The sequence below is a fragment of the Diadema antillarum genome, unplaced genomic scaffold (assembly GCF_040938485.1).
Source record: "Diadema antillarum isolate AM-2024a unplaced genomic scaffold, OU_Dant_1.0 seq00000103_RagTag, whole genome shotgun sequence".
In the NCBI taxonomy this organism is placed as follows: domain Eukaryota; kingdom Metazoa; phylum Echinodermata; class Echinoidea; order Diadematoida; family Diadematidae; genus Diadema; species Diadema antillarum.
Window position 1 is genome coordinate 1,823,538 of NW_027271190.1, and position 22,687 is coordinate 1,846,224.

General features: G+C 37.2%; 1 protein-coding gene across 1 annotated transcript in view; it reads left to right on the forward strand.

Moving 5' to 3' along the window:
* LOC139726902 (uncharacterized) overlaps positions 1-15,512 on the forward strand; it is a 34,250-nt gene extending 18,738 nt beyond the window's left edge. The window contains exons 10-23 of the mRNA XM_071637896.1: positions 737-883; positions 1,518-1,638; positions 2,104-2,243; positions 3,102-3,223; positions 4,224-4,364; positions 5,120-5,484; positions 6,145-6,465; positions 7,219-7,356; positions 8,411-8,519; positions 10,225-10,316; positions 10,600-10,827; positions 11,421-11,489; positions 12,160-12,348; positions 15,245-15,512. Coding sequence (XP_071493997.1) covers positions 737-883; positions 1,518-1,638; positions 2,104-2,243; positions 3,102-3,223; positions 4,224-4,364; positions 5,120-5,484; positions 6,145-6,465; positions 7,219-7,356; positions 8,411-8,519; positions 10,225-10,316; positions 10,600-10,827; positions 11,421-11,489; positions 12,160-12,348; positions 15,245-15,502 — 2,440 coding nt within the window. The 3' untranslated portion in view covers positions 15,503-15,512. The remainder of the gene's footprint in view (positions 1-736; positions 884-1,517; positions 1,639-2,103; positions 2,244-3,101; positions 3,224-4,223; positions 4,365-5,119; positions 5,485-6,144; positions 6,466-7,218; positions 7,357-8,410; positions 8,520-10,224; positions 10,317-10,599; positions 10,828-11,420; positions 11,490-12,159; positions 12,349-15,244) is intronic.
* The last annotated feature ends 7,175 nt before the right edge of the window (positions 15,513-22,687 follow it).

Sequence of the window (22,687 nt, forward strand, 5' to 3'; positions counted from 1 at the left end):
AGATCACTTGCATATACACCCAACACATACATGCAACAATATCCACTTCAATCATCACAGGATATTGCTAGCGCATCAACAGTCCTCAGACTTCACGGTTCCGGCAAATTGAACTCCTTGCAGAATTTCCTCAGGCATTTAAGCCTCCTAACTTCTTTAAAATAAAATAAAAAATATCATACTTTAGCCTATGAATAAAATCAATATGTAACGAATTGAATACATTTTACCCTAAGCATAGTATAAAAGCTTTAAAACTCACTTTATTATCAAGCAACCTCCTTCCGCCCTCCCCCTCCCCCGTTTCTAGCCCCTCATGTACATGCACCTACGCCTCATGTATTAAGAAAGTAAACACAGATCAAATTTTGCATGTTTAGTTTCGTATTTTGGAAATGTATTTTCTTTCTGAGATTTCGTCCATGAAAAAGTTGCAGAAACCAATACATGAAATGAAAAGAAAAAATAAATAAATGCTCGTTACTCGTCCTAAGGGAGGCGTTACAGTTTTAACGTATAATCGCCTATACATCATCTAATGGGGACATCACCTTTTATTCTCCTACATAAATTATATATTCCCATCTCTCACTCCATCTCTCCCCCTCTCCTAAACATCACTCTCCGTTTCTATGTCTTTCCTCTGTCTCCTGTGTCTCTAACTCCGCCTATCACCTTCACCCCTAATTTCCCACTTTTTCCTCCCTCATTCTTCTTTCCCCGTTCTCCGCTGCAGAACCGTGACAGCTCTCATTCGATGGAAACGGGAGGTGGTCGATGAATGCGACGATGACGGCAACACTCCGCTCCATCACGCCGCAGAAGCCGGGCACGACATCACGGTCCAGGAGCTCATCAAGGCAAAGGCCAGAGTGAACGACGAGTGAGTGACAAGATGCAAGATGCCAATGTCATACAAGCCTCGAAACAAGGAACAGAACAAAAAACGCTGCCATTCCCGTTTCATATAAGTTGTTGTCAGTTATAGAACTGACACATTTGTTTGACAAATTCACTTTCAGCCAGTCAGATGCGATGATTTCAGTACCTTATAACAACTACCGTACCTTGTTATTGAAACGGGGTTCTGATTCATTTTATGTCTATTTTCCTCGGGAGTAGTCAAAGTTAACCTTTCAAGTTTGATCGAATCGGGATTGTTATTTACTGATTTCAAGAAAACATGAGGAACTTAAATTTAGCAAGGATTTGCATCTGATGGAACATGAGGTCATCTTTTTTTTCATTATTTTAATCGTGAGATGAGATGACTATAACTTCAATTGACAGATGGGGTTGTGGCGATTCAAGATCTTACACACTGAATCTATGACATAGTCTATTTGCATCATTAACTGTTTACCATTTCGTACATGCTCGATTACACCCACCTCGAAGTTCGGCCTGATAAAATGGATTGGAGGCAACTTCTACCAATAATAGTCAATATCATGATGATATCCGACTTCTTTTGCAGCTTCAGGTGTTTTTACACACGATTCTAACTTTCACTGCAGGAATTTTGAGAGTGGAAACGAACGAACACCTCTTCACTATGCTGCCGCCAACGGCTGGATCCGTACAGTAACTCTGCTCCTAAAGTCAAAAGCTAACATCAACGCTGACGACATGTTAAAGGTATTTTACTCTTCCTGTCTCCTCCTTATTCTTTTCTCTCTTTTTTTTGGGGGGGGGGGGGTGAGAGAAGTGGGGACACTCGACTATATTATCAATTAAATAATTTCAGATTTCATTATGAATTAGAATTATTAGAATTTGCACAAAATTGACGACGTTTACTAACGAATACCTTGAACTCAGGGAACAGGGAAAAGGTCAACTTCAGTTTACCAAAACTGTGACAAAGGAGAGATTTTGGAAATTGATTTAAAAAAATCGTTCGTGTTTCGCTAATGGTATCCTGAGGCGATTGTATTTACATTTTCTGTTTAATTGAGGGTGTAAAATCGTCGTGTTATATCATGTATATTATGAAAAAATGTACATTCAAAAGTGTCATCATCATAATCAAGAAATTGAAATCATATGTTAATTGTTGATGTGAACATGATTACGTGCTAAGAACTACAATATTTTTCATAGATGACACCTCTTCATCTCGCGTGTAAAAACGGTCACACCGACATGGTCAAACTCCTCGTCTACAGCGAAAATGCCGACATTCTTCTCCGAGACAAACATGGTCTGAACTGCCTCGACCACGCCATCGACAACGGGCATGAGTATGTGTAGGAAAAGCAATGATATTTGATCAAATGTAACAAATATCAATCTAACTTGGACCATGCAATCGCTGTCTAATGTGGCATATCCTCTTTGTAATGAAACGTAGGCTGACTTGCCTGGGCCCTGTTTTATGAAGAGTTATGATTAGTTATTGATTTCTATCATAAGTCTATGGCAGCCTGTGTTGTGAGGGAATTTACAATCGATTATATCTTTTGATTAAACGGGGCCCTGGACTCATACTAATATAGCCATTTCGATTGTCAAAAATCATTATTGATTGACTTCAGCGCTTTATAAGAGGCCACTATTATTATTATTTTATCTACTCAAGCTTTGCTGAGCAATTTGGTTTTAATATTTGAACAGCTCATAAGATTACATTCTTGTTCTTGATTTTCGGAAAGTGTGTTATGCTATCTATAACTCATCATACTTATGTATGATAATAGTCTTAGATGAAAGAAAGATATTATACCTGATAATAGTCTTGTAGATCTAACTATAGTTTTGTTAGCAAACAAAGGTTTAGATAGATACTTTGGTAATGCTAGGGCCTCGACTAGTTCAGAGCAGTCATACTAATGGTCGCCCCGACCGACTCTACTAAGAACATACAGGTTCATCATACCCACGGTGAACAAAGGGACATGTGAGGGGATAATAACAGGAAATTGGTATCAGTGATTGCTGTTTTTTTTTTCCCTTGAGTATATCAACCATTGAATGTGTGAAAGTTTTAAGATGATTATCGTGGTAATTCTTTCTATCACGATCGTTGTTATTTAAGGCACCATTATCATTAGCATCGTTGAAATCGTATTTTTAATTTCTCCCTTATTGTCATGGACCAGGGACATTGCCAACCTGCTGATTAGCCACGACAAATGGCAGGAGGTGATGTCCGTCTGCAGCTCAGACCAGGAGACGGGCGAGAGGACAACGCCTATGAGAAAACTCATTAAAACCATGCCAGGTATACGTTCTTCCTTATCGAAAACTACCTCATAGTTGCATGTTCATTCTGACAGGCGTAGTTTGCGACTCGTGGTTTCCCTCGACTTTCCATACAAAATGTCGCTCCTGTTACATCTAGATTCTGCTTGCTACATTTTACACTGACCATGCTGAGGTCCGATTAAAGTAATTAGCTTAATAGCTGAGCTGCTGAATGAACAATGATAATTTTTTTCAAACAATATTTTATTTCGATTCCATCATCCATCCTTGATTACAATTCAACATCTAGTTGTTGTTGCTTGCTGCGTGACATTCCAAACATATGTCAAAATATCACAAAATAATTCTTAGGACTGTCATTGTGTCAATTTCTGGTTATTCTACTATACAACACTCAGTAACTGCTTCACAAATATAATCATCCCCGCAATAATTATAAAATCATTTTTTGATAATGGGTCAGCAAAACCAATATGTATGTACAGTACACAATACAAAATATACCCATTAACTGCATGCGTGCGTATACTCGTCACAGCAGTAATTATTAAATAATGAAATAAATTATTGTTAAGGGGTCAACAAAAGACCTACACACCTATGTACCAGGGGTCAACAAAAAACCTACATACCTATGTACACACATACATACAAAAGCTTTACAAATCTACATGATCAATGTCTGTACATAATCCATACCAGTCCTATAAAACATTACCCCTTCATCGCTCACCCGTATAACCTCATCAACACTTCCCCCTCTAGGCATACTCCAGGGATACCTCACTCCAGCACAGATACACACGCATATTTACGCACACACACACACGCGCGCCCACACAAACACCGAACATGATAATGTTTAGTCACAATCGATTACCTTGTTGATTGAGTACTATAATGTAGAAGTTATTGAGGACATTCAACCACAGACAGGTTTATTATTCTTTGAGAGTAGAGTGCCACTTTTCTTATCTGTTTGTTTGTCTATCTCTTTCAAAAAATAAATGTAACAGAAATAGCCGAGCGAGTGATGGACCGTTGCGTTCAGCGAAATCCCGAGGTGCGGCCGAACGATGCCGATTACTGGGTGGAGTTCTACTACGAGCTCCTGGAGGATTCGTTCTCCAAGTGGGAGAAACCAAAGGATTCTGACGGTAAGGAACATATATGTTGTCAAGTTGGTTGAATCTTTAAACATTATATCATCTCGCTTATTGATGCGTGAATTTCAGAGGTTTATTTCCCATCGTGCAAAGATTTTCAAGCTCACAAAGTCACGTTGATTCCGTTCTTTTCATATTATGAAGAAGAATGATATTTCGTTGTATTTCTTCAGTTTTGCCGCTTGCTTAAATCAATTTACCGTATATGAACTACATGAATATTCTTCAAATTGTCGTAAGATAGATTCAGTGTGTTTCACAAATGCTCTTATATGACCGCTGTGACGTGAATAACTTAATTACACGCAAATAACAACTGAAATGAGTTCATTTTGAAGACCGGGTTCATGCAACGAACTCGACGCCGCCTCGATATAACTAGAGACAAGTTTATATGCAAAACCCAATAAGACAACGCGATAGTGCATTTTTCTCAGAAGTTATAACGCTTAGCCATGAGAGATATTTAAAAGTAATTCTTTATTACTTTCGTTTCACGCTCCTGGCTATTGCTTTCGAATTCAAAGTGTAAATTTTCTGAAAATCAATAATACATGCTATTTGACATTTCAATAAATTCCAATAAACCAATTTCTAGAAGATTTCTAGAAATAACTATACAACGATGCCGACCAATGATACAAAGCATTGTTATTTCTTACATGCTGTATGAAATACTCACTGTGGATGATGCTGTCTTATGATTACGCAGTCGACACTGATAGTAATTATGTATCTTCCAATAGACGAAGAGGACGAAGATGATGATGATGACGATGATGATGAAGAGGAAGAAGAGAAGGACGACGAGGAAAACAAGGAAGATGCGAAACACCAAAACGACGCTTTTGTCGTAGACCCTGACGATTCTATCGGCAGCGGCGAACTTAAACAAACGGAGACATCCTTTATCTCTGAACCGAACGGCAAAACGACTGCGAACGATACAGATGACGACGTCAAGAATACCACCTCGGTCCCGGATGCGAAGGAGGAGACGACCCCGACGACGACAGACCAGTATGACTCCAGAGGACATCTGAAGGTCGACGCGACACCGTATACGACAATCTCCAAGGACATTGCACTCAGTCATCCTCTCAATATTATGGTGAGCTATCAAAAATAGCCTCAATTTATGTCAGGCTGCCGTCAGAATGACAATAGAACTTGCGGTGGAAACTCGTCCAGTCAACGAGAATTCCTGAAAATTCAGGCTAAGTTCCAATCTACATTGGGCAATTTGAGTGTTCATCGTCACACAGAATATGTCAAGCGTCAACTCAGCCTTGATTAGTTTCTGTCTGTCCATATAATTTGATAGTTTGTTTCTTTCCAGTCCAGTCATATCAATTTCGGACACTTCAAATCAAGTTATAAGATCAGTTCAGTTTGGTTCAATTTTGCTTAAGGCAGCCCAGCTCGATTTATTTCTTGTCAATTTGTTTTAGCCTATTCAGTTCGATTCACAATAAGCAAGTTCAGGACTTCATTATAAATCTAGTAACATTTGTAAGCTTATTTGGTATTTATCTTAGAGGTAACTCTGATCTACACCCATTCGAAACAATATTGAAAGAATGTTGATGTTATTATTTGAAGCTATAGGTAAGAAGAGTCAAAATCAATACAGAGTGAAAGTCAGCACATAGTCACTTTTAAAAGCGGTGTCATCTTATATCACGTAGCAAAGTGTATGTTTGTGACATATTTGAATAATCACAAGCCATTGAAATCGGTTTTCTGAAAAGTCTTAGATGTTTCGTCACAGGTCTCCGCCCAGCGGACTAATCTGCTATCTCACCCATTGGTGGCTAGCCTCCTCAATCACAAGTGGAGTAAAGTGGGACGATTCTTCTTCTGGGCCTCTTTGGTATTCTACTTCCTCTTCGTGGCCATGCTTACGGGATATGTCCTCGTCGTTCCGCCAAGTTACTATGTGCGCTTCGCCAACGCCACCGATGGTGTGACGTGGTTTACGAACGGCGAAGAGCGCTGGGTGGGGGAGTTCTCCGAGGCCACGCTCTTCTTTTTCGGCCGTATTGGCGACTGGATTATACTTATACTTGCCATCATCAATGTCATTCGCGAAGTAAGCTTGTGAAAAGATTCATCGTATCGTTTCCATGCTCTTACAAAAACAAAGAATTAAACATGACTGGATGCTACATCGGTGGAAGCGTCCTTTATACTTTACTGTAGTACCATATTAAAGAAAAGACATTGATTCGCATTAAAGGAAAAATGTTTAAAAACAGTTGAATTGTTAGTCGCTGGTCAGTAACCAGTTATTCATAATTGTGGGGATAATTGTGATACAGATTCCTTGCATAAACAACGCAGCAATGTGTGTAGCATCTGTTTGAAAGACGGTGTTTTGACGAAATAACATTTTAACATAAATCAACTGGCACAGAACATACACTAATCATTGATTGCTGACCTTGTAAGATTAACTCATCCTGTCTGAGTAGAGCTATATTACAGTAAGATGATATTGATATTTTTAGGTCTTAGTCTTTAGAGGGTTATCGCAGAATACAATGACGTTTGGAGTGCTCAGCACCGATAACTTTTATAGTTTTCATTCTGCGAGATATGAACATGGTATGACTGTTCATACATCCTCTCATTTCAGACATTTATTGGCGTAGACAAGCCAAGTTCTAGTACTGTTCTTTTTCTTTATATCGGATCATTTCAAAATGTACTTGGATCTTTGATTCTGTACAGGAGAATATTAATGTTTCCGGTCGTAATTTCCCCTTGTAATGATTTTTCCTATTTTTTTGTTATTGATAAATCAAATAGTGTATTTCTTTCTCTCTTGTCCTTCCTTAAACAGCTTTTCCAGTTGTTCCTTCAACGCAGATCGTACTTTGGCTTTGGTAATCTGATAGAATGGTCCCTCTACATTCTTGCCATTCTACTCGTCCTTCCTCTGAGCCGGGTTCAATACTACAACGGAATAAGCATACGACTGGTAGGGGGGTTTCCCAATCCGTACCGTGTTTTTATTTTTCAGATTTCGGGGGCGACTCAGAGTGGCAGACGACATCTTAAAACGTCATGCACAAACCCTGTCTGTCACAACAGCTCTTTAATCAAGAAGCAGATATCTGGATTGTATTCATTTCCGCTTCGACAAGGTTTTATGTTCCTAAAGCGACGAAAGATTAAAGGGCCCCTGAAGTCCAAATGCATGCTGATTTGTGTTGGTTTATGATACCCTCAACATCACTTTTTGCGGTGAAACGAATATCTAGAAACATTCCATATATCTTTAACGATTTTGTCTTCTATTTTTCTTCAGATTACTTGGGAACGCCCACGAAAAAGCCTTCCAAATCAATATTCCTCAGATGATCTCATCTGTCAATCATTGCTAAAGTACTGAAATGTTTAACAAAAGACATGGGAATGCACCTTCCCCTCGACTCAGTATAACTTGCATGTTTCCTCGCCATGCCTTTTGTTAGTCACATGAATATCACAGAAACATGCAAGTTATGCTGAGTCGAGGGGAAGGTGCATTCCAATGTCTTTTGTTAAACATTTCAGTACTTTAGCAATGATTGACAGATGAGGTCATCTGAGGAATATTGGTTTGGAAGGATTTTTTGTGAGAGTTACCAAATAATTTAAATAAAATAGAAGAAAAAAATCGTTAAAATATATGGAATGTTTCTAGATATTCGTTTCATCGCAAAAGTAATGTTGAGGGTATCATAAATCAATACAAATCAACTTGCATTTGGATTTCAGGGGCCCTTTAAAGGGGGATGTGTTCTTGCGGGAAAGTGTAAGATAGCTAACAGTTATGCTCACGTTAATGAGCATATGAGTGGTGTTAAAGAGAGGACACAACTGTTACATATCCAATACCGCATATTGTAGGCGTTGAAAAGAAAAGAAAAACTAAGCATTTCACAGTGTGTCTCTTCTTCTGTGCTAGTAAAGCCCCACGTTGATTGCTATCACCCATAACTTTGTCCTACTTGTATAATAATTTCTGATTTTCAACTCTGACGTTACAGGACTGGCAGTGGCAATGTGGGGCGGTAGCCGTGTTCCTTGCGTGGATCAACCTCATTCTCTTCATACGGCGGTTTTCGGTGCTCGGAATCTACGTGATCATGTTCATAGGTGAGAAAGAGAAACTCAATTGAGTACAAATTCTAATTCATTTTGAAGATGTATGTTGGCACTCTCGTCTTCTGTAAGGTTATAATAGTAGAAGTAGCAGTAGTGCTAGTGCGATAGCTCAGCATTTACATCATGATATCATTCTATGAATATCGACCTCAGCGGAAGAGGCATCTTTGTGGCAAGAGAATAGTCTCACATAATAGGTCTTGTGCAAAAAGTATAGCAGGTCTTATCTATAAATAAAGCTTTACATATATTTTGTCTATAATATAATCGCTCGCGCGCACACACACACACACATATATATATATAAAGAAAATTGGTCTGCTCGGCATCTTGATGATAATAAGTTAACGAATAGAAGAACGCCGTAAAAAAATAATAATCATAATAATAATAATAAATCATAGATCTTGAAGATCTTAAAAACGGAGCATAGCTCTCAAATACTGAAAGGCAAGGTCACACTCTTCATCAGTGCCCATGGTGTGACAAAAGATCTTAATCAAACCCGTTTCTGAAACAGACATGAAAACACGTCTGATCATGGGCAGACGGATTTTGAAACTCACCTTTCAAAGAAGTCACCGCGCTAAACAGATGGAGGTAGCACACAATGTCCATAGTGACGCATCCAATGACGCGTAGTCATGACTGCAAGATGACATGGCAAATCTCCGGCTCCAAAACAGTGAATCTGAAAAGGGCCTCATCGCCAACAGTCGGAAGAGTAGCAGAAAATGTACACAGTACAGAAACGTAATAAGAAAATTGGTCTGCTCGGCATCTTGATGGCATCAAGATGCCGAGCAGACCAATTTTCTTATTACGTTTCTGTACTGTGTACATTTTCTGCTACTCTTCCGACTGTTGGCGATGAGGCCCTTTTCAGATTCACTGTTTTGGAGCCGGAGATTTGCCATGTCATCTTGCAGTCATGACTACGCGTCATTGGATGCGTCACTATGGACATTGTGTGCTACCTCCATCTGTTTAGCGCGGTGACTTCTTTGAAAGGTTAGTTTCAAAATCCGTCCGCCCATGATCAGACGTGTTTTCATGTCTGTTTCAGAAACGGGTTTGATTAAGATCTTTTGTCACACCATGGGCACTGATGAAGAGTGTGACCTTGCCTTTCAGTATTTGAGAGCTATGCTCCGTTTTTAAGATCTTCAAGATCTATGATTAATTATTATTATTATTTTTTTATTTTTTCTTACGGCGTTCTTCTTCTACTGATTCGTTAACTATATATATATATATATATATATATATATATATATATATATATACATACATATACATATACATATAATTCTTTATGTGTTTATAAATATTCATATCAACCATACATTTTCTGTACACAGTTTCATGCATCATGAATATCATGGAAAACGACAAACTCTTACGTCAAGGAACATTCCTCATATCTGTGCGAAACAGTTCTGTTTATGTGTGTATGTGTGTGTGTGTGTGTGTGTGTGTGAAATTTATCTTTCAATTCGAAATATATGTGACGTGATTTATGAAGTTATTTTTGTTCAATATGTTTGGTTTGAAAAGGATAACAATAGGAAGAGATGAACCTGGAGTACATCACTTATATAATGCATGCCTCAGACCAGCGTTATATTTTCAATTTCCAGTCTATCATAATGTTTTATAATTGTTAATGACAGACGATATTTTTTTTTCTTTTCAGACATTGTCCGTACCTTCATGAAGTTCGTTCTGGTGCTAATTCTCTTCGTCGTGGCTTTCGCTCTCGCCTTTTACACCCTTCTGATGAACCAGGTAACCAATGAGAGGAAATATGCCAGCGACAAATAACGCTCGAAATTATTTTTATTATGTTTCTCGTATGCCGTGTCACCTGCCATATCACTATACAGGGACATGCAGGCCTTTACGTTTTCAGAATAAAACAATTACATGTACTTTGCTTCACCTATTTTTTGTTTGTGCTCACTAGATTTATCAAAGTATCTTCCCCACAGGGTCCGTATACTCATCTGCTCAGAACAGAATTGTATATACATGTTACGTAAAAACGTGTTTTTTTTTTCTCCCGCTGTAGCAACCATTCCATCGGATCGAATATTCTTTCGCCAAGACTTTCGTAATGATGATTGGCGAGCTGGATTTTGGGAACATCTTCCACAGTCAGAACTACCTGAACACGGAAAACACTCTGGCGGATGGAGAGGAAGACTACTTCTTGTCTTCTGTCTTCTATCAGAGCATCACCTACGTCATTTTTACACTCTTCCTAGTTATCATGTCAATCCTCATCATGAATCTTCTGGTAAGTTTGGAGGAAAAAATGATATTGCTACATGGAGACGGCTTCTATATCACGTATAATACATTTCTGTTCAACCTCTGAAATGACTGCTCAAACATAAATCCATTGATTATTAGTTTATACCACCTCATGGATTTGAATGTTGCCTCTTCAGTGATAGCACAGTTTTTCCAAGGAGTCTTGTATTTAATAATACCCGACGTTAAGTAATAACCATTGTGCACCTACTTTACTACAAGCAATCATGGGTGAAACGTCTTGTCCAAAGATGTAAGCACTTGGCAAGATTCTAACAACTGATCTCATTTCTGATGCTCTAGAACCTTATCCACTTGACCATATAGGTCTGTCTGTAGATGGATAGATAGCTAGATGGGCAAAGAAATAGGCCCTATTACACAATACATGAACGAGTGAGTAAATTCAAGCGTTTTGAGCAAAATGAGCCTAGTCTCAAGCTCCACAACTCTCCCCTGGCACGTTTTCAAGACAACTAACATGACTGGTGGCGGTATAGTTCGAAGTATCATTATAACACTACTTAGTTTTTACATAAAACATGTATAACATTATGTACGCACGTGGTCTTTCAGGTCGGTCTGGCGGTAGATGATATTCACGCCATCCAAGAGAAGGCCAAGTTACATCGTCTTGCGATGCAGGTATGTATACTCATTTTCCTTTCTAAAGTTGCTCGTCAGTCACTGATTTTTCAGACAGTCTCATTGTGAATTTCAAACTTGAACCGGGCGCTACAACTTGACCATGATAATCATGGCAAAGGTCAGTGTCAACTTTCAAAATATGCTGTATATTGTTGTTGTTGTTGTTGTTGTTGTTTCTTAGATAAAAGGAGCCATCTTGAGCCATTTTCACATGGTTGTGGGATCAAATTTGATGGCAAGAGGATTCCTTTATGAAAATACACTCTTCTGCCATAATCATTCTGTAGAAGACAGGCAACAGAAAGGGATTTTGTAGTGTACCTACAGAACACAGATACACCCTTTTGCCAGAAATGCGGCACTTGTCAGGTTTTCTTGGCGGAACGGAGTATTTAGTAGAATGACCCTCATCGTGGTGATGAGTAATGTGGTAATGTAAAGAAGAAGAAGAATATATCTGAAGTACACAAAACCTGAAACGGACTGCCATCATCAGATTTCTATTTCTGCTATAATGGCTGTAGAGCAATATATTGTAAAAGCCAAGCTTTAAAGATCATTAATAGCATATCCCTTTTTGCAAATGTCAAGATATGTGGCATGAATAAAGGTTGATTCGAGACTGTAACGGTAGAGCTTCTGTAATCATTCATGGTTTCATCAACAGGTGGAATTGGTGATGGAAGTCCAGCAAGCTCTCCCAATCTTTATTTGGCGGTCGGCCGTTATCCGGCGCCAACGTTTCTACGTGAATCGAGCGCGCCTGGCTTGGTTAGAGAAGTGGTACCGCGCCCTCACCGGAGACAAACATGTGTTACGTCAGGCTTCCAAGATCTGCATCAAGAACCAATCACGGGTGAGTCGAGCTGGGCGGTTAACACTGTCATTGGTTTGATGGCTCTATGTTAAAAGCATAACCGTCATCCCAGATTGCAAAGAAAGTATCCCAAAAATATTTATAGTAATTTGAAGTGAAGGAAATACCCAGAAATAAAGCAACAGGACTTGATTATATTCCTTGCAGTGTAATTAAGGACTCAATTGAATGCATTGGTAAATCGTTGACACACATAATAAATCTCTCATTAATGGAAGGACATGTTCCTGATGAATGGAAATTAGCTCGAATAACTCCAGTGTTTAAAAATGGAGATGTTTGCGATCCTCGCAACTACAGGCCGATTTCTGTGTTACCCGTCCTATCGAAGGTAATTGAAAAAATTGTTTTTAAGCAGACTTACACATATCTCACGGAGAGCGATATCTTGTGCCCGAATCAATTTGGTTTTAGGCCAAACCACTCGACAAGCCTTGCACTCTTACAACTCACTGAAAATATAAGCACCGCCATAGACAATGGTTATGTCGTGGGTTTGGTAACCTTGGACTTAGAAAAAGCATTTGATATGATTTCCCATGATATCTTGCTCAGGAAACTGAAATTGTACGGTTTCAGTGATGATGTATTAAAATGGTTCAAATGTTATTTTTCTCTTCGTAAGCAAGTAACTATTATAAATGGACATACGTCGACCACATCATTTGTCTCATCTGGGGTGCCCCAAGGCAGTATACTAGGGCCATTGTTATTTATTCTATACATGAACGATTTACCTCGTGTTGTCCATCATTGTACTGTATCTCTGTACGCAGACGATACTTGTCTATACGTAGCAACTAAAGACCCCTATGAGCTTGAAAGAAAGGTGAATGATGACTTAACCTCAGTAGTGAACTGGCTGAGCCATAACGAGTTACTATTGAATGTAAAAAAGTGCAAAGCTATGCTGATGGGATCACAAAGGAGATTATCCCGTTTTCGTAACGTGTCCTTCTTTATTGAAAATAGCAAGCTGGAGTTCGTCTCGGAATGTAAATACCTTGGCGTTATTCTCGATAGTCATTTGTCTTGGACTCCACAAATAAGTCATGTAAAGTCAAAGGCATTGAGTAGTTTACACGTGTTAAGACGCACACGCGCATTCATTGACCTAGATACCGCGATCTTATTGTACAAAAGCATGATACAACCCCATTTTGACTACTGTAATACAATTTGGATGCATTCAAATTCTACCGCCATACGGAAACTCCAGGTCGTTCAGAATAGGGCACTGAGAATAATCCTACAAGTAAGTGGTATGTATAGTCGAAAGCTACTGTATGAAACCTTACATATAGACTGTCTGAATGTGAAGTTAGAAAAAGATCTGGCTATATTGGTTTTCAAACTACTGCACAAACTTGTTCCTAGGGAGATTTCTGCTAAATTAACAACAAAATTGTCACATTACCAACTGAGAAATAACGTATCCAAAGTTTCCCTCCCAAAGCCAAACACAAATTTCAAGAGAAACAGCGCATTGTATGTAGCGTCAAAAGTTTATAACGGCCTCCCGATTAATCTCAGATGTGAAACCCAGTTGAATAGATTTGTGTCAAACATTAATTGTACCATTTTCCAAACTCCGTTTTAATATGGTAATTTGCAGATTTGTATGATTTTTTTTTTTGTCTAGATTACTTTTTCCCTTTGTTTTTTGTATCTACATTTTTTTCCCTTATCAAACTTTGTTACTGTATTTTTGTTTTGTCAATGTTTCTTGTCGTGTTTGTGAATGCAATTTTTGTTTTGTATTTTACTTTTGTTGTTTTATACCATGTATGTTGATATATACGGACTCACTGAAAAACAGCCCTGAGGCTGATAGTGGGTTTTTTTAAACCGTATTGAAATAAATAAAACAAACAAAACAAACAAACAAAGATTTATTTGATGAGAAAACGAAAAATGCGTAGGCTAAAAGAATCCTGCGCTTACTGATATCAACACTCCATTAGCATGAACATTAAATCATGTTTTAATTGTTATCAAATCACCCCCGGGTTTTGTTTTTTTTTTAGAAATCTGTCAAGTTTTAACATTCCAGAATTTGTTGGTGTTGTTGTTGTTGTTGTTGTTGTTGTTCAGTTATGATTTTTTTTTTCATTTTTAGTATTGTGAAGTTATAGTGATCACAATTTATTCGTTAAAATCAGCTCTTGGGAGTGTAATGACTGATATAACGCGTCTTATACCATTATTGTAGAACTGGCTTTTTAAAGTCCATTTTGTAAATACCCAATACCTCTTTCATAAACTCAATTATGCGGATAATATCCGCATAATTTGGTCGTAAAATCGGAGCGGGGCAAGAATTATCCGCTTTTTTTCGACGCTTCTATTATCCGCATAATAGCAGCATCGGGACCAGATTTGGAGTTTGTGAACGCAAATCCAAAGTTATGCGGATAATTGCCGGGGTGCGGTCACAGGAGGGACGTGTGCAGTCACCATGACGATTATCCGCCTTTTTCAGGACGGGCGCTCGTAAAAAAAAAAAAGTGCGGGTAATTTTCAGAGTTTGTGAACGCATTTTTTATTGAAATGTCCGCATAATTCTTAGGCGGATAATTGGAGGATGAGTTTATGAAAAGGGTATAAGAGACACTCAGACAAGTACATTAATCCATTGTTTCAAATGTTAAAACAAGTGACACAGCAAAATTATAACGTAGGAAAAACATATAGGGCCTATGTATGTCTTAATTCCTCATTCATTCCTTATCTTCATTTGCATTAGTAGATCAAAATATACAAGGAATGTTTGAAGTTTTACATTTCATTGAATAATAGCGCAGAATATAAAATGAATTATATAGATGATTGTGGGTTTCTGAACCGCATTGTCAAAATTACATTTCTGTCCCAGGGCGACGTCATGCATGAAACGGTTACGACTGATCAACTCTTCACTAATCTGAAATATCGTCTGAAGCGAATCGATACCAAAGTAGAAACCATTGGCGGTACTGTGAACGATGAGATAACAAAGCAGGCCGGCAGAGACGCAGAGATATCGCACGTGCGGTCGGAACAGAAGAGTTTGAAGGATCGATTTGATCGGATGGAGAAGAAGATAGACGCGTTGCTTAAACATGGTGGGGTAAAGTTAGACGAAGAATCGTAAGATCGATCTGAATTGACTCAATCACTGCGTCCCATTGTGATGAGTTCCCATTACTATGTACATGCTTTGCGTCTTTATGTGTGTGTGTGTGTGTGTGTGTGTGTCTTTTTTTAAAGTCGATTATTCAACAGTTACTTAATAGAAAGGCACGTGTAATTAAAATCCACTTATCAAAATAAATTTAGGATGCTTCCGTTGTAACAAAGTCCTCGGGACAGGCAGTTTGCTTTTGTTACATCGAAACTTCTTTAGAGTCGAACAAAATGAAGTGTACAAAGATATAAAGATGATAAAAATAAGACTTGAATTGTTACATGTTTAGAGCAAATGTCGATAATAGGCCTATAAGTTCTATATAGTTTTGTGATAAATTACGTGCACGCATAAGTTATATGCACGAAGTTTGTAGACTTTTGTAAGACAATAGTGTATAGAGTTTTATCAGTAACTATGGTCGTCATATCAAATGCATAATATGCACTTTATGAATTATGAGTGATAGCTTGATTGATTATAAATGACATGATATATCGAATAGGCCCTACATGATCTTTTGGTTCAAATTAATATGAGTTGCGAAATGATATTATTATTAGTCACACTACGCAATATTCACTGTACGATTTAACTGGGTCAGTCTTTTTAGTGATAGCATAATTTTTCTGAGTCGTGTCTCGTGTTTAAGTTTCACTGTGCATGTACTGTGTGCACAACTTTATGTATACTTAATGTTATCGGTGTGCGGTAGAGTACTTAGAAATTCAAAACTTCTGACAAAAAGTATTTTGTTATTGAAATGTTTGTTGCTATATCTTCGTTGTCATCAAATTAAGTTTTTCTGGAGGGAACATGCATTTTTTTTCCTCTTTCTGTCATAACTTTTTCCTCTGCTGTCCGAATGCTGTTTTTTTTTTTCATTTCTATATTTCATAGATGCCTTGTGTGCATATCCTGTATCATTGTTAATCACGTTTAGCCCATGCTGCTATTCTCGTTATTTTTCCTAATTGTAATTAATTAATTTTAATTTTAAAATTATTTTAAATTTCGGATTATTCCATGTTTACTGCCTCAGGACAGTGTTAGATTTGGTTTCGGTTCGAATTATTATCCTACTACCAAGATGCCCCGAAGTTTGATATCTTTGAACATTATAAGCATTAATCTTCAAATCATTATTTTTCGTTTTTAGATATAAGATTTAGGAAACTTTCCTTTGAAATGTTATGATAATATCACATTAAGAGTATTGCAGCGATACAGTTTGGAATTCTGGACACTGCATATTGTTTAACCTGTACATCTTTCTGTCTCATTCTTCTCCCCCTCGTTTTACTTAAAGGTCCAGTTTACCTTTGGGAGCAGTGATTTAAAAAAATGTTCAAAATATCACATGTGATGTATATGTGTAGGTCTGTTGTATCACAAGACATCCTGTCATATATAATTTTCGCAACTAAGCCTAAAATATAAGGAGATATCAGTGTTTTTCTCAATAAACCGTAACTGTGTAGACGGTTTAGTCTGGAAACATTTTTATTATAACTATCATTCACATTTTGTGAATTTAACAACACTTAACATCGATCATACGGATTCAAATTTTTAGAGTGGTTGTTTCTATCCCTAACTCACATTTTAGAACTATTTTAAAGCACTAATGCTGGGTTTTTGTTTCATCTGCAAATGGTAAATTATGTCTTTAACCTGTTCCATACTGAGTTCTGAAATCCCCATAGACTTAATACACAGGCTTCCATGTTCCTGAATGGAACGGGTTAACCTATAGTTTCATGAAAAGCTTCCCTTTCATGAAAAGTTTCATGAAAAGCTTCTCTTTCAAAACTTGATCTTCTGTATACTGTGACAAACCATTTTTTGTCTTTATACCTATGGTACTTGTTCAAGAAGATGTATACCAATGTGTCTTGACTCATATGATGATTGTTATGTTTGAGATTACATCATGTTAAATCCTTTTCAATTATTGATTGATATTTCAAATCTCTCCTCATACATTGGAAGAGAATTAGCGTAAGCGAAGACGATCATTTCTTCCGGCTGAACCAATACTGCAGAGCTTACATGACAGTGTTCCAGTTGTCAGCTCTGTCGAGAAAAATCTCCCAGCGTTTATGGCCAAATGTAAAGATTGTTAAAAACAGTAAAGTGGGAGCAGATCAACCAAAGAAAAATATTTTCTGGTGCAAAGTCAAGTTCATCTCGAGAAAGAAAATTACCATATTTTCAATGTAGTGACACGTCATCTAATATGACAATACCTGGCTAGATGTTAAAGAACCGCTATGGTCAAATGAGTCTATTATTATGTTGACTTCCTTTGTTTTGTGAACCACGGAAGTTCTAGTTGTGCTTGTAATTTTATTACAGATAAAACGGAGTAATTTTGGACTACAATCTACATTCATTACCTGATCACTGAGATATATCATCTGAATTCACCTTTCTGGGAGAGGATAAGATATGCTAAGTCGTTGATTTTATGTTCAATTTATGTAACTAGCCAAAATTATATTAAATGTGACTGTTATAATTGTTATTATTGCAGAATATAATCATGTAAAGGTTAAAGGGGCTGTACAGTACTGGTTAAGGTGGGGATTCGTGTTTTGAACATTCCTAAGAGAGATAATGAGAAACCTCTTATGAAATATGAAAGAGCATGTAATTTCAAGAAGGGTTCAACGTTTATTTGATGAAAATTGGTTTTGAAATGGCTGAGAAATGTTATTAATGAAAAATGAAAAGTTTATACAGTAGTAACCTTAAAAATTTGATAGAATAGTTGGTCTGGTTTTTTTTTTGCCAGTTTTTTTTTTTTTTTTTAGAGTGTGTGAGAGAGAGAGACATGTGAAAAATTGAAATGAAGAAATGCGTTATAAACAAAATAAAACGAATTTTTGCTGTCGGTGACTGATCTTGTAAACCTGGAACGGGTGCACCTTATCATGTTGAGATGCAGACCATAATTCATTCCGGCCGACTTCACGGTGATGAAGCCACGAAAGGCAAGAAACATCTTTTGAAGGATGACGTTTATTGGTGCAGAAAACCGAAAGTTGAAATGCTTCAAAGAATATTTCAATTAAGAATTATTTCTAAATTTTGAATGTTAAACACCAAATAATATCATCAGGGGTCATAGACACAGGACCGGAACTGGATGTCAAGGGGCCTTTATTGGACAACTTTTGAAATCAGGTTCTTTGACTTTGGATTGTAAAAACTCATTGCATATAATGACTTCACAAAAACAATGTGCACACAATTTTGAAAACAACAACAACAACAACAACTCAAGATTTCAGTCGGTAAAAGGATGAAAAAACTTACCTACATTAGTTTAAGTGTAACCAGCGATCGAAATTTCAAAATTGAAAATTAACAATCAGTCAAATCTATAGCGGATAGAAATTTGTTTACCTTGACTTTTCGACGTAAATCGGTTTTTTTCCTATATTGTTATGCTTGGTTGTTTATTTATTTCCTTTATTCAATTTTATAAACTTTTAAAGATTTTTTTCCGACCATGAGCTTTTTTTTTTAACGTCTTGGCCAAGTTTGTCACTGAAATATTACACATCTAATTCGTTTTTTGAAGTGCGTTGAGGGGCCCACATTCTACAAGCATTGCCTTTTTAGTGGGTCTCTCCATTTTTTGATATTTTGGGTAATGTTATATCGTTTATATCACTCCAGTCAATTTTCATTACAACATTATTTGTTACTCCAAGGTCCCACAATTATGTTTTCTCAATTTACTCTGTTTTGATTATATGCAACCTTATTATCTGTTACCAAAGAAAGCGAAACGTTTATGTTCTTTTCGAAAAATGAAATAAAGTTTGAATTGAATTGAATATACAGTGTTGATTTGTTTCTTTAACATTCTGTATTGTTTATTTGACACACGGGGAGAGGTACGTACCATGTTCCAAGCATATACCATACGATACCATACCACATCTGGATACTATATATTATATGCATACTACGCCAAGCCATACCCTTGTATAGTATAGATTTACCATAAAATATATCAAACATGCATACCAAAATAAGTTTCAAGTATACTTTTTTTCTGGTGCAAGTTAAGCGAAATTCTAGAGAGAGAATCTGTAAAATAATAATTATGAAATTTTATATTGACATTGGTTAGATATGTTTACAAAAAGCACAGACCTGTATCTTTGAGAAGAGATCTTTGAGAGCTTTGAATCCTCAAAAGCTGTGTACACAAAGCTCAAATTGTGTTATAGACAATCTTTCTTAAGTTCATTACAATCCCTCAAGAAGCATCTAAATACTTTTCTATCCCTCTACACCGGGATTAATTCACATTGACAAAGGACATCATTTGCATGATAACATTACGATCTATACAGATGAAAAAAAAAATCCTGCCACATGTGCTATATTGGTTTCCGTAAATCTTCTGATCATATGTGTGTAAGTGAGTGTGCCGTGTGTGAACTGTAGGCTTGACCGAGTGTCTGATGTTGTATAAATGGGGTTGCTGAAAACTGCGTGTTTCAGTCTTGTGTGTATTGATTCTGTTTGGTGTGAATAGTGGGCAGAATATACTCCAAAACTTAGCATTTTTCATATTTTTCTTAACGAATTGTGCATTTGTATCCCAGTCCGGCAGTCCTTTTTGTTCTAAATCTGTTGAAAATGATTTTTTTTTTCGCTTTTTGATGGTCTCTCTTTTATAGTATATACATGTATCCCCTGTGCAGGAAAATGCATTGTTTTTACACAGGACTTCGATGTAAAACAGCTTTTAGCTGATCGTTTTTATCCTGTATAAATATGTTTCAATAAATAAATAAATAAATAAATAAATAAATATAAAGCATTGTTATACTGAGTAGTTGATCCATTCAGTTCTAACATTCCCATTACCATTTTAACGAGTAACGTTATCATGCTACATAATTATTTAGCTACCTTAGGAGATTTTGATACAAGTATATATGGATGAAAAGAATATTATATAACATTACTAAATATAAAAAACCATACCATTTTCGTTTCATCGCTTAAAAAGAAACATGGTTTGACAAACATATTGTAAAGTTACACATTGAAAGAATACGTGTATGCTAAATACAGTATAAAAAATCTGCTCAATTTCCATGCACAAAAGGAGGCAACGTCCGGTGACGTGACGCAGACTAGTTTCATGTTGCCCAATGATTGTTTACATGACCTTACCCACATTCAAACGTAGTCATGGACTTGCAGGGGATGAAAATTTGATGGAGTTGATTTGTTCTGCTCCGATTGCAATCTGATCTATAGTGTAATAAATGTATGTCCTTGCGTCAGGAAATTACGATTTGACTTCAGGACTTTAGGACTTTAGGACGTACACGTCAAAAATCCCTTATTGATTATCATCAATTAATATCAATACATGCACATTTACATATGAAGTCCAGTACATGATATGTCATGAGATCATACAATAAGATAACAAAATAATGTTAAAGATGATTAACACAAGAAAATCAATACATACCATTAAAAAACAACGATATAAACATCAATATTCCTTCTTTATACAACACCTAAAAAGAATGTAACTATCCAATTGGTCGATTGCCCATCACGCTCCTAAAAGTACCATCTCACGATGTGGCTGTCAGCCGTGCAATTTTGCTTGAGCAAAGATGGATAGCGCATGGCTGGCGTCGCCAATTTCTATTGACTCCCATGTTAAACTCACAATTGACTCATAGTTTTTGTTCCATTGCACGGCTCTGATGTCACAATAAACACACTATTGCCGAGCGAACTCAACAATTACAAGCGCGCTTACAATGCTGTACCTTTGTCATTTCTTTTTGTAAAAGATCTTCAATTGATTGGACTTGCGTAAGTATACGTACATGGTGACAGTGACGGTGCAGCTACTAATACGTCTTTCACGGAAAATGGTTGCCATTTCTCTGCTGAATTCAAGAATCTGTGTAGACCACATCTGTTAACGTTCTAGGTGTTGTATGAAACAAATAGTGCATTTTCTTTACTCATGCAATGGAACAAGATTTCACACTCGTGACCATTCACTATTTGTATTTTATGAAATGGGTTCAAGAATGTAGCCAATTGGAAGCGCTGAAATGAGTCACGTGTGCGTGCATTAATTTCTTACTAACATGCACGGCCGTGCAAAAAAGCGTAAAGTCACTGACGTCACAATGTTTACACTAGCAGTGCACACTCAATCAGTTGTTACAAGTGAGTCGCGCGCTACTATACACGCTGTCAATCCTGTAAACAACTTCTAGTTCGGGCTGCCAGCAGCCGGCCTTTCTTGTGCATAACATGTGGCGTACAATACTCTTATACGTACTTAAATGTGCGGGATTTCCGAGTGCGACGTGCGTAAATGTTTGGGACGAACATCTTCGGACATCTTGACTTTTGAGCGAGTGCTACATGTAGCTGACTGGTATTGACCCACAAAGGTACATGAAAAATGTTGTTAGTTTTTGACCCATTTTATAAATCAAATAATACACAGGTTTGCGTTCGTGACGTTAGCTCACTCTCGGGTATATACAACGTAGTGCAACATGTTTCACAATTGTAAATACCCTCGAGTGCGCTACATCTCCACTAACGCACTCTCACCTGTGTATTATACTATTATTTGTATATTATTGGACAGAGAAAAACATGGCTACAACATGGAACCTTTGAAGACTACCCCTATATCTGAGGAGTACCCACTAAGTTCTTTATGAGGGATGGTAAAGGTCGTAATTCCTCATGAAGATTGTACGCATTCGAATTGACGTGTTCATTAATAATAGTTTGATAAGCTAGTTCGCATTACAGGAGACTCTAAAATGCTTGGATAGGCGTAATAAAATTCTACATAAAAACAAACACGAATGAAAGCACATAAGCACATACGCTGTACACATACACATGCACATAACAAAATTAATAAACACCAAGTGTTATAATCCTTGGAAACTCCCTAAGGGACATGGTAATCGAAGCCATTTCAGAACGATGTTAGACTTTCTCCTCCGACCAACTTCATCTCACTGCGTTCGAGCAGTGAGTCCATCTTCTTCTCCATTTGATCGAACCGATTCTCCAGCTTCTTCTGCTCCGATCGCACTTGCGATAGCTCGTCGGCCATCG